This window comes from Sabethes cyaneus, chromosome 2, assembly GCF_943734655.1.
Source record: "Sabethes cyaneus chromosome 2, idSabCyanKW18_F2, whole genome shotgun sequence".
Lineage (NCBI taxonomy): Eukaryota > Metazoa > Arthropoda > Insecta > Diptera > Culicidae > Sabethes > Sabethes cyaneus.
The window spans coordinates 130439440-130456465 of NC_071354.1; the positions used below are offsets into that span (position 1 = coordinate 130439440).

General features: G+C 39.1%; 1 protein-coding gene across 1 annotated transcript; it reads right to left on the reverse strand.

Moving 5' to 3' along the window:
• Window positions 1-8240: 8240 nt before the first annotated feature.
• LOC128737586 (suppressor of cytokine signaling 6) lies at window positions 8241-9582 on the reverse strand. Its single transcript, XM_053832258.1, has 2 exons — window positions 8854-9582; window positions 8241-8787 (listed from the first exon to the last, which is right to left on the reverse strand). The coding sequence occupies exons 1-2, from the start codon at window positions 9522-9524 to the stop codon at window positions 8493-8495; spliced, it is 966 nt and encodes a 321-aa protein (XP_053688233.1). The 5' UTR covers window positions 9525-9582; the 3' UTR covers window positions 8241-8492.
• Between the last annotated feature and the right edge of the window lie 7444 nt (window positions 9583-17026).

The following is a 17026-nucleotide window of genomic DNA, read 5'->3' on the forward strand; positions in this document are numbered from 1 at the left end:
GCGCCGAGGTTGCGACTCCGTTGACGGCCGAGCGTATCATACTCCACCCGTTTTCGAGAGTCGAAGCATCTAGCTTTAAGCGCACGTGTACTGCTATTAGGTAATTGTCCGAGTCGGTATCCGTACCCCGTAGGGAGTGTACGTTGGTGATATTCGAGAAAAACCGGCCCTCGATGTGAATATGGTCGATTTGGTTCGAAGTTCATTGGTCAGGTGATCTCCAGGTGGCTTTTTGGATATCTTTGTGGGAAAAGAAAGTGCTTCTGATCACCATCGCTGGTGATCATGCATCGCTGGCCGTTGTCGTTCGTATCGGTGTGCAGGCTATGGGACCCGATCACCGGTCTATACATTGCTTCCCTGCCGACCTGGGCGTTCATATCGCCGATGACGATCTTGATGTCCTGTCGTGTGCAGCTGTCGTACGTTGCCTGCAGCTGCACATAGAACGCTTCCTCCTCGTCGTCGGGTCTACCTTCGTATGGACAATGCTCGTTTATGATGGTGTAGTTGAAGAAACGGCCTTTTATCCTCAACACACACATCCTCTCGTTGATCGCTTTCCAGTCCATTACGTGATCCTGCATTTTTCCCAATACTACGAAGCCCGTTCCCAGCTCGTCGATCGCTCCAACGCTCTGGAAAAATTTGGCTTTACCGCCACGGATCCTCCACACCTTCTCGCCTTTGTGACAGATCTCTTGCAGTGCCGCGATAAAAATGTGAGCCAAAATATTTTGGGGGATGGACCAAGGCCGCCAGGCCCCCCTGGCTACGTGGCTGCTCCCACCATTATTATTACGGCAGATAAAATAAAGCTAATAGTATTTAAATATTCACCGTGATTATATAACATTTCGCCGAATTTTCGCGGAAAACCAATTCTCAGTTGACCATAATGCGGAATATAGTGTTAGCGGAATACCATTTCGCGAAAACCCTTTTAGCGAAAAGTACTATTTCGCGGGTGCGATCCTCACTTACCCGCCGTCGCTCGTTCGGACCCAACTGAAGGAAAGTAATAGAGGGCAGTAGACCTAGGAAAACAAACCTAGACAGAGATGTTTTCTCTGGGGACTGCCCCCCCTCGTAGTGGTCAGCGCTTCCGCCGGCAGTACTCGCGACCTGCGGCCGTCTCGCCCTGAATCATCTAGTGTATATAAGCAGTTTTTAGTGATCTTGATATTGACTAATGTTTATGGAAGAATTTTTCTCGAGTTCAATTAGTTTTTGAGTTTTGCAAAAATATCCGCTTTATTTGTGTGAGTACAACCCCTTCCAGAGAAGGGAAAACCCCACCTCATCCAAAATTTGGTTCAATTTGCTTGATTGGTTCTCGAGATATGTACACTGAGAAAACTTTTCGTATAGTTTCTATGTGTCCCACACATAGATTTTTGCAATGTGCCCAGTCAATGAACTTTATATGCCAAACAGTTATAATTTATGGGTACGCGAAACTTTTGCACATACTATTCATATACGTATATTTTTTATGTGTATAATTGCACATACTTTTTATATCCGTATAATTCTTATGTGTATTTCTAGGCGAATTGTGCTTATATGCGGCACATGATAATCATCTGGGATTTCATATGGAAATTTACCATTAGTTATGTGCAGAATATTTTGAGTGTAAAATTTGGGTTTTATTTGTATGGGAGCCACCCTGTGTAGTATAGTAAAATATTTATAAACTCTATTATCCGTTGATCTAGTAAACATAGATTCTTGGATATGCTATTTAATATACATACTGGGAAGTACAAACTTTACAACTGGGCGGCACAGACGTATTTTCATTAGCAGCACTAGCTAGTAGAATAAGAACCTTCCCTGGCCCTAAAAACCGCATACAAATTTTCACTCCGATCGGTTTAGTAGTTTCCTAGTCTATAAGGCACATGCAGAACAGACAAAATTCATTTTTCTGTATACCCAACAAACATTTTTGTTTAATAGTATACCTTATTAAAACCATTGTATAGCTAATACCGAGTAGCAAACGCCTGATAAGTTGTTATATAACAAAAATATTTGTTGGGTACAATATTTTCTTTTTCTTTATATTTTCCGCAACATATTTTTAAGAAAATTTGCATCTGTTACTTGCTTCCGAAATATCGAACATAACCGGATTGCAGCTCTTTACAAAAACTAGGAATGAGCCAACACCATCCAGCAATCACAACATTTAGCCTCTATTGTGCGAACGGTATTGTTGCCGGGTCCAAGATCCACGTCATAGATCTTCTTGATTCGTCGTAAATACAATACAATGATCACGGTTTGCTCACCAACAGATGTTTTATATCGGAATCCACAGGCCAGTGAAACTTTTTATTTTATTAGGCCAGTAAAAAAAAAGAATCAATCCAAAGTTTTAATCGCCGTCATCATAACTCCATACCGTACGGACTACAGGAAGCACCATTTGTGCTTTAGGTAAAGAAATAGAAAAATCATCTTTTATTATCTTCAAATACACCATAATAACTCTTTTTAGGACAAGCAATGAACTCGATTAGGACTGTTTCAAACGGTTGAGGCTAATATGTTGTTTTCCAGGTACAGTGTTTTACTGGATATTTCAGCAAAAAAAACAGAAGTAAATACGTTTCGACAGAGGAAAGCGACAATATAGTAGACCGACAGGAATCAAAAGTTAGTACATATTTTTCCTGACCGGTAGAGTGGCAGGTGCGGAACAAGCGTAGCATCCAGATGATCAGACAAACCAGTTCGAACATCCTGCCACATGTACAAACAAAAAGCAGGTTCTGGAACTGCCAACGATGGCTGATTCGTGTCGGGAATTGAGGATTACACTTTCGGTACCTTCAGTCGAATAATTCAAAATGACATCCTATGTAACACCAGCTAGACCAGTGATGGCCAAACTGCGGCTCTTGAATTTGGCCTTTGCGGCCCGCGAACTGGTTTGATAGATGGCGGACGGACACTATAGGTTGAATTTATTAATGTCAGAAGTCATTTAGGGCCGCGGATCTATTGGGGAGATCTGATTTAGCCCGCAATATGCTTGTACCGTGGCCACCACTGAGCTAGACCATCGTCAAACTATTTCCGTCAGCAGACACTGGAGCACAATAGACTTCTAAAACCGATCAGAGTCACAATTAGCAACTCCGAGACTTTGAAATATTTCAATCGTAAAATCTACTTCTACCAGCAGTTATGACGTCCTACTTGATCGGAAGATTTCGGCCGGCCTTTAAACTACCCCGAAACTACGGCATATCCAACGAACGAACGAAGTGAGTATTTAATTTTTGTCGTATTTCAATGTTTATTCAATTTTGTTCATTTCAGTCGTCTGTTATTCAAGTTGCTGACACACTACGAACGGACATAACGAAAACATCGCTCACAGTCGATGGTATTTATTATGTGGTTAATCCAGGATTTGTTGAGCAAAAAGTTTTCATCTCAAAAACTAGAATGGAACGTAAAACGCTTCCGATGCTGGTTCCAAAAATTTAGCGTACCGATTTGACCACAATGATATTTCAGCTGGGAATTAACGATTTCCTGCAGTTTGATTTTATGGATGCTCCGCTAGTTGAATTACTGTTGCCTGCTTCAGACCTATTGCACTCTTTATCTGCATTAGACAACGAAAGACAGCCGGCATGATTAGATTGCCGTATGACAGACTTTCCCTTAGAACCGAACATATATAAAATGCTAATGTACCAACCTGTTCTGATGAAATTGATCAGAAACCAATTGGTAAATCACTTGACGGAGATCACCTTTGCTTGCCGTTTATAACAGTTGAAATAACAATATTTTCAATGCATGGTGCACGGTGGAGAATCTTATCCTGAAGTTAATTGGCATCATGGATAGGCTTAAGTTAGACGTGTTGTCTGCAGTCAAGAATACGGCATATGTCCAGAAAACTATTTCCAGGATTATCGATTTTCCCATCCGTACAGGATTCTGCTGCATAATGCCCCCGGGAGATGTTTCCAATTTATTCGAAGTCCCAATAACCGATGAGCGTCATTGGATGTGCCATCATGATAAGGATTTTTAGAGTAGTAGCTACACGGGCTCGACAACTTTGAGGTAAATATTGGTATGTGTTAGTTTAGCACACGTCTAAAACCGCTTCTCATCCCAAATAGGATAACGTGAAGTCTATGCCACATTCGATTAATGTTCAGGCAGTTCAAACTAATAGGTAGCCAGTGGTTTCACTTCAGTATATTCCAGCTAAATATGCCAGATCTGACCGGCTCTGCTGCAGGCTGAACATCGCAAATTGTGGTTTTAGCCGCGGATGAATCTATACTCGGAATGCAGGTAACCACAGTCAGCAAACCTACACTGCAGAGCCACACCAAAAACGTACGTAAAATTCCTGTTAAAATTATAGTAATCTACGATATATATGTATAGACATAACCGATTGTTTGTTATTTGGATTGTGAAATAATGAGAAATCCGTCTAATTTATTTATATATTACCGTTCACATTATGCTTACTTCGAAAGAATCATATGAATCTTTTGCAATAATTGAATGTGGTGCATCTGCAAGTATACTTGAAAGTTTCTCTGCAAGTATACCTGCAGGTGCACCACATTCATTTATTGCAAAAGATTCGTTTGATTCATTCGGAGTAAGTATAACGTGAATGATCATAAAAACTATAAAATTTATAGTTGAGATGACTACGTTCATGGTTATTTCAACAATAGTTAATAACGTCATTTTTACCACGAAATTGTCACGACAACCAACTCGTCCCGTTCATTGCGTGTTTAAGATGACTATTTTCTTGTCAGCAATATCATACAAAACCTGGTCATGATAACAAAACCATTGTCATGATGACAATTGTATAGTTTTAAATTATAGTTGTCCCAACCATACATGGTCATTTTTACCATAAAATTGTCACTGCAACCAGCTAGTTCCGTTTATTTTTTTGTCCAAGATGACTATTTTCTTGTCAGTAAAACTATACAAAAAGTGGTTAAGGTAACTAAAACATTGTAATGATGACAATTTTATGGTATACAGATTATAGTTATGCCTACTATGCGTGGTCAACCGTACCATGCGTCCATTGTTCAAGCTTATAGTCGAAATAACCATGAAAATGTTGTCTAGACCAGTTTTCCCAGTCGGTTGAAAACCACCATACTTTTCTGGTCAAGCTTACCCCTAAAATGGTAGAATTTACCATGAAATTTTTCTGTGTGTATGTAACTCCAGCACAAAGAAATATTGATAAAGGTACATGGATATTTTTTGATGCGTTTGGCAAACTATTTCTGGAGGGCGCTACCGACAGATTTTACACACAAAAAATCGATTACTTCCTTCGAGCCTGTTAATCTGTTCTCTGTGACGGAACCACGAAACTGCAATCACAGAGAACCGACTACTAGGTAATTGACAAAAAGTGTGTAAAAGGTTTTCATGTAATCTACGAGTAATCCTTCAATAGACCCCTCGAGCAGTAAGTGCATTGGCGGAACTAGCGCTCATTTCTAGGGGGGTTATAGCCCCCGGAATTTTTTTCAACCGTTTTATTTCGTCGGCATATTAAAATTTAATGCACATTAATGCCTGGAATCTCTTAACAGTCATGCAAATAAACTTTACTTTGAAGTTTTCAAAAATTAAAAAACTTGATCAGCTTTTCTAGGGGGGGCTAAATCTTTTCTAGGGAGGGCTTAGCCCCCCCTAGCCCCCCCCCCCTAGTTCCGCCAATAAGTAAATAGCAAACTAAACCTTGATGTCGCTGCCATCGCTGCTATGTAACTCCAGCACAAAGAAATATTGATAAAGGTACATGCATATTTTTTCATGCGTTTAGCAAACTATTTCTGGAGGGCGCTACCGACAGATTTTACACACAAAAAATCAGGCGTATGAAACTGAAGGGTAAAGAAGTAGCTAACATCTTTTTACGCTTCCTACACGTCCGACACAAAAAGAAAAAAAGCAAAAAAGTAACTTTGTTCGGGAGCTTACCAATACTGATTCATCCGAGGCTGAAGTTAGAGCGGGCTACTCACAAATACATTTTGTCCGAGGCAAAGTTTGTTGTGGGCTAGATTAGAGTGACTATATACAGAGTGGCGACAATGTCAAAATTGGAATGATAATTATCTGTCAGTGTCATTCCAATCGAGCAGACGACCTATCCAACGCGCATGCAGGAAAGAGAAAGAAAAACCTTGGAAAACCCGCATTGCATACATTTGGGATGACTTGTCGCCACTCTGTATATAGTCACTCTAGGCTAGATGAGATGTTGGCTACACGAAAAATGTATGGGAATGACATTTGTGACAGCGGGGTGCAAAAAATCGATTACTTCATAGATCATTACACGGGAGCTCCTAACCACACTTTTTTGACAGCACTTGGTGGTTTGTTTACGTGGTGTTAAATTTTGAATTGAGTTTTCTATCTTTGTCCGGCAGATAATGATAGAAATTTATAGTTTTTATTGAAGAGAAAGTGCCTTACATGCGTTTTACAGAAATTGATGCAGTAATCCTTCACGAAATTTCAAATCGAAACTGCTGGATGTGACAAAAAACATGTAAACAAACCACCAAGTGGTGTCCTTTGACGGCAAAATGACGTCATCGCAAAATGATCTATTGGAGCCAGGGGGGATCTATCGGTAAGGAATTGTGAAACTCACATGTGAAGGGGCAGGCAGGTGACCATAATTTTCAATGCCGCTCTTGCTACTTTTTTTCTTACCGATTTGCTGCTCTTACCTGTATATGTAGCTTCCGAAAAGTTTATTAGTTTGTTTTATTTACGCTAAAAAGCAGATAAATCTATTATCGGGATCAAAACAATACAAACGACAATTGCGCTGCGTGTTTGGGTTTGAGTTTCTGTCAACTGCAGCAGACAAAAATAGAGTTGCGAGTCCCTTGGCTCGAAATCAATCACACGCCGTTTGGTCCATGACAGTACAAACGTCATGGACCAAACACCATCTGCGGTAACGCACACATGTATGGAATCTGACAGCAATAGATCCCCCCTGATTGGAGCCTGTTAATCTGTTCTCTGTGGGAAGAATACCATCATACGAACGATAAGAGACAAGGAGAGAAATGAATCGTTCAACATGAGACTTACGCACAGAGATGCCAGAAGTGAAGACATGTCTTCATTTTTAAGACATTTTTGTTACAAAGAAAACTTTTATTTTGAAATGTCTTCACTTGCAGACATGTCTTCCATGTCTTCACCATGCAATTCAAATGGGTAAAAAAAATCTGGAAAGCCGGAAGAAGACAAATGAAGACATTTTTCTTGATTTGTGAAGACTTTTCAAAAAATCATTTGGCATCCCTGCTTACGCATACTGTCTGTGGCATGATATAGCATGCTCTAAACAAGAGTCAGTTTTTGGACAAACGTAGACTGGCGGACGTTGTTCCGTATTCCGGAGGACTCGCTTGAAAATAACCGACGGACACGACAGCTAGTTCCATCAAATACTATGGTTTCTGGGTGGTTTTGCATTTTAATTTCGCTTGTTTAGGAAAAAACAAAGGGGGGCACTTGGCCAGAAGGGGCACGTTATACACAATTCCCCTAAATAAAACAGTTTGATAGCGTTGCACAATTTGGATTTTTAGAAGTTAAAAACTATCGTTGAAAAGTTCTCTACCGCAATTGTAGATCGTGTGTACGAATACAACCGTTGTACATTTTAGTGAATGGTAAAATTATATAAACGGTTAAAAATAGTGATTTAATTGGCTACTTACATTTAGGTTAGTGGATACTGAAAGACGGCACAAACAGATTAAAAAATTCCTTAAACTAGTGACTAAAAGCGACGAGAATTATGGATATAGTTGTGACTAGAATTGTAACTAGTTATGCGAGTTATGTACAATTAATTAATAGGCTAAAAGCAATATTTATGCTCTAGACTAGTGTCGGAATAAAGTTTTCAGTAGTTGGTAGCTTGAGCTCGTGCAAGAGGCGAAGAGAAACTATCAAATTGTGAGTAAAACTTGTAATGATGTAATGATATGAAGTAATTAAATTTATAAAACTTTGCAGTTTGAGCTGCATTAAAGCTGCTACAAAAACGGTGGTGCATTTCTTTCTAAATTCCCGAACAGTCATGGTATCCGAATATTCCCTTACATACAATGTGTGAGCACAATTAAAAAAGCTAGAATGCCAAATGATTTATTTGAAATATGTACGAAAAAATACAACAAATATAACAAGACTGATCTTATTATATAATAAACCAAATTTTGGTTAAGATTCAAAGTCTTAATGGGTTTGATTAAATCATTAAGTTAAACTATTTCCTTGCTATTTTAGTAGTAAAACTAATCATCATTCATAACGAAGTTGCGCAATCAATCCTTTTCATAATTGTGTCAAGCGTTTTTGCCATGCAATGCAAGAGGGTATTTAGTCTTTTAACGTCTCTTAGGCAAAAACTATATTTATATATCATGAAAATTTTCATCAATATATTCTTTGAGTTTACTAGGCAGTGGCAAATAGATAATATTTTTTGAATCGATTCTTTGTCGGATAATAAATCTGCACAAATGTTGCAGTGAGGAAACTTCATAAAATCTATTGATTGGTTTCGTTAGTCGCACAGGAAACGGTGGAGTCAGAGGTGATGTTTGCTTTACAAAACCAATAATCCCAAACTCAGATTTTTTCATAGTATCTTCAATCAAATCAATCATAGTTTCACACTGGGTGGGCGTCGTCAAACCCGAAAAAGACCTGTCATAATAGTAATAATAAAATGGGTTAGTTAACAAAAAACGAGCTAAGTGGTTTGAAACTAACCAATATTTGTTCTTGTAATCAATTCGACAATGTAATGTAATTCCCGAACTGCGAAAACTCACGGTAAACTGATACTTTTCCGTCTGCGAATCACGGACTAGGAAAGTTCCATTATCTTGTCTAGCAAGACGTTTCTGGGCAGCTGCGCGTGTTAATTTACCCCAATACCAACCATATTTGAGCAGATCATTTCTCATCTCCTCCATCATTGTATCTAAGCTAGAAGCAACTTCAACATTTAATTCAGGTCGAAAAACTGTAGTAGCTGGTGAATCCGTATTCGACGTAGATGTGAATATTGTTGAAAATTCTCTTTCCGGTGAATCTGTGTCTGGAGATGAAAATCGGATAGGGTTTTGACTGTGCCTTTCAATCACGATACGAGCAAAGTCATTATTGGTGGCAAATGAATTGTTTGTTGTTCGATCGCTTTCTGGAGGATTGCTGCTATCATTTTGGATTGAAACTATTTTAGGCTCATATGCTTTCACTTTAATAGAAGTAAGTTTTGTTTGAAAACGCTTCCGAAGGGTGAAAAACATTCCGTTGTTATTATTTGCTAGCTTATCAGCACTGTTATTTTCCTTGTATAGATCCATTCTTGGCGATCGTCTTCTAGATAATGACATAAACCATTTGAAACGGTACATGCTATCACTCTGGTCTTCCATTAAAAATCTATTACTTTATATTTTATTAAAAATATACCTAAAGTAAAATTTTCAAGTATGTTGACAAAATATATTATTTTTCGCGACTGTCAACGTCAAGTTTTTTTTATTGCTGTATTTAGAGTGACTATATACAGAGTGGCGACAAGTCATCCCAAATGTATGCAATGCGGTTTTTCCAAGGTTTTTCTTTCTCTTTCCTGCATACGCGTTGGATAGGTCGTCTGCTCGATTGGAATGACACTGACAGATAATTATCATTCCAATTTTGACATTGTCGCCACTCTGTATATAGTCACTCTAGCTGTATTGTATCCGTTGATGTGTCACCGTTGTCACGGTTGTCACCACCCCATCGGCAGACAACCATGTTTTCGCCGCCAACATCTCGTGTGTGCGAAAATGAGATAACATGTCAGCACTGCGTTTCACTCAACTGCCAGCAGTCTGATTTGGGCCCGCTGTCAAATTTTGAGCCCCGGACATGCTGTCGCTGACGTTTACTGCAGTTCGATATACACGGAAAACCAAAGGTACCCAACAGCTAAGTTTAAGTAACCTAAAATTAGGTACTATTGATTCATCTTCAGCGTTGGGTAGTTTTGATATGTATACATTGAGTCAGATTTACTTATTGTGCTTTGCAAGAAATCTTTTCATTCTCGGAAAGTTCATAGCAAGCTGTCAAAATAATTCTGTATTGAGCGAAGCTGACGAATTTTCGTTAATTGAATATCGATATTTTTCACACATCGATACGTATACGCAGCTGTAAGCATAATCAGCAAAATTGCTCGCATCACGGGACGATCTGCATTTAACATTTATTTTATAACACTCCGTATAACGTGTTAACATTTACAGAGCTGTTGTATTTATTTATATGCATGCCAAAATTAACTATTTCGAAAAAATCTTTATCGAGATTTCGTCCACAAATGTCGATACCAGTTATATCGATACATTATCGCCCAATGCTGAGCTTGCCAAATATTGAAGGATGTGCTTTTGTTCAGAGCTGCCATACAAATAGATTAATTTCTATTGTTTAGATATTTGCATCACCATTCCATACTTCTTAAATTTTGTTACAATTTACACCAATTTTTATACTTATGATATTCAATGAATTTATATAATACAGATTTTTGAATGTAAGAGGCTAAAAGAAGTTTTTTTTATGTAGTTTTAGTTGCTAAAGCATCAGTAACAATTGCACATATAAACCAAAAAATATTTGGCCACCTTTCCTTGTTCTCGTTGCGGTGATTGACGATGCGGGTTACCGCCGCAACAGGATGAAAATTTATGTAAATAACCGCAATAATAAAACGGTAATATGCGCATATGCAATGTTGAGTACTACACTCCAACTTAACGTTGAGTAGATTGTACCTAACGTTGGATGAAAATATGTTGAACTGTAGCGGCGTGCTTTGTTGATGGTGCGGATCGTTTTATTTCGTGATTCGTTTTATCCATGGTGGCAGCATAACGTTCGCGGTTTTGTTTTTCTGTGCTGTGCTATGCTGTAACGAGTGTTCGAAATTGGTAAGTGAGTAATTTATGTGTAAAGCTGTCGATTTTAAAACTTTATTTTCTGAAGGACAGCTTAAGGATGATGAAATTATCAACAGCAGCAAATGGAACAACAGTGTCAACCTTCTCATGGCTAAGATGGATCATCGAGACAACCGGACGTTTTTGTACCGACTCATGTAGCTAATTATGAACCTCAACAGCATACCAAACTGGGGATCGAATCGCGAGGTAAGCTAGTTTCAAAATACTATAATTTAGATGGAATATTTTTTATGGAAATAAGCGTGAATTCATATACAAACAGTCATAAAGCATCTGCGGTTTTATCATATAATATAGCACGAAGTACATAGAGTAATGTTGGAACTTCTTTGAAAACAAAACATGTCCCCTCACATGATTTTACCGCTTCCTGGATCTTCCAATCTGGAATGCAACCGGGTTCGAATCCAATCGCATCCGCGCCCACAATATTTTTGACGGAGAACTACGTCTGATTTTTTATACTGAGTATCACTATGAAAATGAAAATAGAAGACGGAATTCACGCAAACTCAACCAGGGATTAGCATGACCCTCTCAGATTTCAATAAAACTTTTGTGTGTTTAAGGAGTTCATGTAAATAAGAGACTGCATACTTAGTTTTTCCAAAATTGGTCTAGACTAACTTTTGGAAAGGGTTCAGCTTTCTTCTCTTTATTTTTATAATTAATACGGATTAATTCGAAAACTAGGGTAACCAACGTATTTTGTACTCCATCAGCAACTGTACATAAGGTGCACACTTCCACTGGATTTCGCTGTAAGTGTCCAAATTATATACAACTGCTGGTGGGATCCAACATACAACAAAAAATCATCTATGTGTGGCTTTTAAAATATATTCTGAATTTTCATAAAATGGCATTTTTTCAGTGGAAAAGATTTGATAAGATAAGATTTGCATGCAAGGGTTTTGGGGGCCAGGGAAGGTTCTTATGATAGTTACAGACCCCTCACCCTCTAAGATGGGGGGGGCGCTCCCATACAAATAAAACACAAATTTCTGCATAACTCGACAACTAATCAAGCAAATAGAACAAAATTTGGCATGTGGGTGTTTCCGGTGACAAGAATTTATTCTATGGTAAATTGAGACCCCTCCCCTCTTTATAAGGGGAATTATAACTCCTCTCCTCTTTAAAAGGGGGGGCTTCCATACAAATTTCCTCATAACTCGAGAACTAATCAAGCAAATGGAACCAAATTTGGCATGTGAAGGTTTTCGAGGGCAAGAATATTTTCTATAGTAAATTAGGACCCCTCCCCACTTTAAGAGGGGGGGGGGCTCCTGTACCAAAGAAACACAATTTTCCTCATAACTCGAGATCTAATCAAGCAAATGGAACCAAATTTGACACGTGGGTGTTTTTGGAGACAAAATTTTTTTCTATGATGAACTGGGACCCTTCCTCACTTTAGGAGGGGGGGCTCCTATACAAATGAAACCCAAATTTCCTCATAACTCGAGAGCTAATCAAGCAAATGAAACCAAATTTGGCATGTGAAAGTTTTCGAGGGCAAGAATATTTTCTATGGTGAATTAGGACCCCTCCCAACTTTAAGAGGGGGGCTCCTATACAAACGAAATTCAAATTTCCTCATAACTCGAGAACTAATCAAGCAAATGGAACCAAATTTGGCACGTGGGTGTTTTTGGAGACAAAAATTTTTTCTATGATGAATTGGGACCCCTACCAACTTTAGGAGGGGGGGGGGGCTCCTATACAAATGAAATACAAATTTCCTCATAACTCGAGAACTAATCAAGCAAATAGAACCAGGATCGCGGTACATTGAGGGTAGAGTGGGGCTCGGTGATCTGCGTGAAATAAACACAAATAAAACTGAATTTTTTACGTAACTCAAAAACTAATCGAACTCGAGATATTTAGACTTCCATAAAACATTAACCATAAAACATTAACATTAACCCCACACTTTTCCCAGCAGGGTTAGAAAGTTGAAACTTTCAGGAAAATTCTCTTTTAGGTCAACTAAGAAAAAGCATGTCTTTTTATGTATTTTAATTTTGACCCTGTGTTCCGCAACGCTACGTTGCGAAAACGCAACGCTGGGCGTTAAGCGTATACCGTTTTTGCATACCTTCATCATTATGCATATAAATACTTCATACTTTTTTACCGTTAAATCAAACTTGGGATTTTTATGTTTCCGGGATATTTAGAACAAGCGAAAGATAAGATTTACATTCATTTGTTTACTAAAAAGCAACGACTTCAAATGAAACATCTGCAGCGAACGAACGAAAAAAAACGTTCCCGTTGCAAATTTTGAATATCGTTTCTTCCTAGCGTTGCGTTTTCGCAACGCAAAGCTTAGAGCCTTTCATAAAATTACAAAAGTAATCAAAATTATGAAACAAAATGTTTATTGGCAAGCAACCGATTCTTACTAACACTGATTAATAGGTCAGACGTAAATAGAGGTAAAATCAAGTTATACGAGCATTTTTCCTTAACTGTCTGAAAAATAGCAAAACCTGTTGTTTTGTCACAGCTGTAATTATGTTACATGTAACATCTGACCTTTGAGCAAAAACAGGTCGATTAGATTTTTTTCCAATCTATCTTTGTTTTTGAGGGTCCATGTTGATATCTTAAACAGGGCCTTCTCTAGAATCAAATGAAAGTGCGTTGCGTTTTCGCAACTAGGGTTGCCAAGTCCGAAAATTTCAAAAACCGGCCGGTCGGTCCTGCCTTCAAAAATTGCGGGGGGTTGTGGCAGCATATTACTAGAGGATTTGCCTGGAATGTGTAATGTGCGTGTGCGGTAATTATGCGGTAGTCGTGGAATCGAAACCACAACGAACATTGCATGGATTATTGAAGATACTAGAAGACAACTAGTTGCTTCTGGTGCTGATGGACAATTTAATGTATATTACCGCCAGAAGCAAAGTATTGTCACTGCAAAACTGGCTATCTTCAATGATCCACTGCTCAGGATTGCTAATAAATTTATCAGAAAATTCAACAAATCAGGAAAAAAGTACCAATCCGGCTTCCTATGTCGGAAAACCGGCTTTTTTGCAGGATTGACCGGCCACCGGCTTTGCTGGTGAAAAACCGGCCGGGCCGGCCAAAAACCGACCACTTGGCAACCCTATTCGCAACGCTGGGAGGAAATGGGTTAATCAATAACAAGACCACCAAAAACTACTTACAGTAACATTAGATGATTCATGGCGAGTGTCGCTGGCGACCCGCCGTAGAAAGCGCCGGTCACTGTGGGGGGGAGGGTGGGGGGGGGGCAGCCCGCCTCAGAAATCACCACTGTCTAGGTTTACTTGTTTTTCTAGGTCTACTAACCTCGATTGTTTTCCTTCAGTTGGGTCCGAACGACCGACAGCAAGTACCTTGCGAAATGATACATTCTACAAAAAGGTTTTCCGTGAAACGGTACAAGAAGGTTTTTCGCGAAATGGTATTCGGCGAAATGTTATACAATCACGGCGAATATTGCTATCTGTTTTATTTTATCTGGCTAAGAAAGTGGGAATTGTTTTGTTGTCGATTGTTTTTCAATAGTTAAATAGTGAATTTTTATAAACAATTGCAATTTTTTCAAAGTTGGAACTTTTTTTCTCGATTTTTTTTTATTTTAAAATATTTGTTGATCTTTCTTGAAGAAGCATGCAAAGTATGGAAATGGAGAAATGAAAACTCTAGAAGCTATCAATTTTTATATCGAATCGCGCACGTTAATGCAAACGAGCGCACGAACGCGCGCGCTTCAACGACACGTTACACTTAATAGCATCAAAGGCGGCCTCGTTATGAAGCTGCCCGTGACTTTATCTACCGTCTGTAGTGGCGACCACGTCAAACTTGTAGCGCTTATCTGTTCATTTTGACAAATTTGAAAGTGCGACTGCACAGAACCGCGATCAAACTGCGACATGCTGAAATCACGTGGAACTAGAGGCATACGGAGCACCACAAGATCGGCCTCGATGATGACATGGCAGGGGGCATGGTCTAATTCCACAAAAGGCCGGTAGACACACCGACTTTTCCCGGAACTAGCCGGATGGGTCAACAGGCGCCACGGCGATGTCAACTTCCACCTGACACAAATTCTGTCAGGGCATGGTTGTTTTAGACAGTATCTGCACAAATTTGGGCAGGCGGAGTCCCCCGCGTGTCCCGAATGCGTGGACGTTGAGGAAACTGCAGAACTTGCTTTCTTCATATGCCCTCGTTTCGCGGGCGTGAGAAGCAGCATGATGGCAGTAAGCGGACAGGACACTACTCCGGATAACTTAGTCCAAAGGATGTGTTCTAGCTCGGACGTCTGGGGAGCGGTCAATGCGGCTGCTACCCAGATCGTACTTGAGCTACAAAACCGCTGGAAAGCCGATCAACGGCGAATAAACAGCCTAACTACCATAGTCCAGTAGTTATCTAAGAGTGTGCGTTAAGCACAATAGCCCCTCCCTGAAGTAATACCGATAAGGTGGTGCCAGGGAGGATTGAGGTTGGAGACTCGAGTAGGGTTTTAGTGGGTCTGGATCCTCACGCCCCAGTAGGGGGGTCGGGATACCAAACCCCACTCCCTGAGTTGTCTTCTCAGGTGTCTGATAGCAGATTTCCCTATTCGCTAAAAAAAAATGCTGAAATCACTGTGGCAAGAAAGAGGAAGGGCAACAATGGCAATGTTGCTGTTTCGTTCTGTTATACACATAGGCTTTAGGAAAAATAATCCATATTCAACTACCAGGCACAATAAAGACTTCAACAACTTTTTAATAACCAGTAACTGAATTATATAAATATTCATATACTGAGAAATTATAAAACAATTATTGTAGTAGAAAGGCCAGCTAACACCGCTAGGTGGATTAATTTAGGTTTTACAGTAAAATCTAAAAGAAAAAAATTACTTGTCTAATTACATGGCTGATTAATCGATTTTTCCTTTCACTTCTAGAAATCCGGTGCCTTCAAGCATCACTGGTTGGGCACAATCATACCAGGTCACTGTTTGCTGGATCAGCTGGACAATCATGATAGCATGATAGGCATTCAGAACTATACCGATGCAATCGAGCTTGTCTACAGGGGCCACAGTCTATCTGTTTTTGGGATTACAGCCACTCCAATGTGGTGCAGGTGATGGTGAACAATGTTTAATACCCAGGTATCCAATAAGCATTAGTATAAGCAGTAAATCAATCGTTTATTAGCATCCCTTGCGTTTTATACTGCATGTTGCTGTTTATCAGCCTTTTGCTTGCATAATTGTTGTAAATTGGCATCCACAATTCTATTTAAATTTTTCTTGTCGGTAACTAGCTGCAAATAAGCATTGTCAGCACTATAAGAGGGCTAGCAGTAAAGTAGCCGCATATTTTGCCAAAATAGCATTTAGGCCAACTTAAATGTTTATTGGCTTGCATTTAATTGCATTGGAAATGCTTATTGGTTACCTGGGTAGTATCTAGGGGTTGAGATAAAATGCGCAAGTATCAAATCACCCTTTACCAATTCTAACACCAATGATTCTTCTCGTAGCAGCAGCGTTGATCAGCATCAAACTTCACTGACGAAGTTAATCATTCTAAAAATCACTCGTTACTCGTATCATTTATAAAATAAATTTACCTATCTCACGATTGTTGCTTTTCGAATGAGTCCGAACTTTTTCGTTATCTTTATCATCAGTTCTTCAACAGTCTTGGTTCATTCCATCTACTCAAATATGAGTTCTTGCGTATAAGTATAAGTAGAAATAATTTAAAATGTAAAAACAATGTAATATAAATCCGGAGTGATTCGCGATAAGGGCGCAACTAACAAAGTGTAAACAATGAGGAATATCACTGATGATTTGCCAGTACATTTTCAAGTCTTAATTTAAATAAAAGTTACAAAAATCAAGGTTAAAGACATAAATT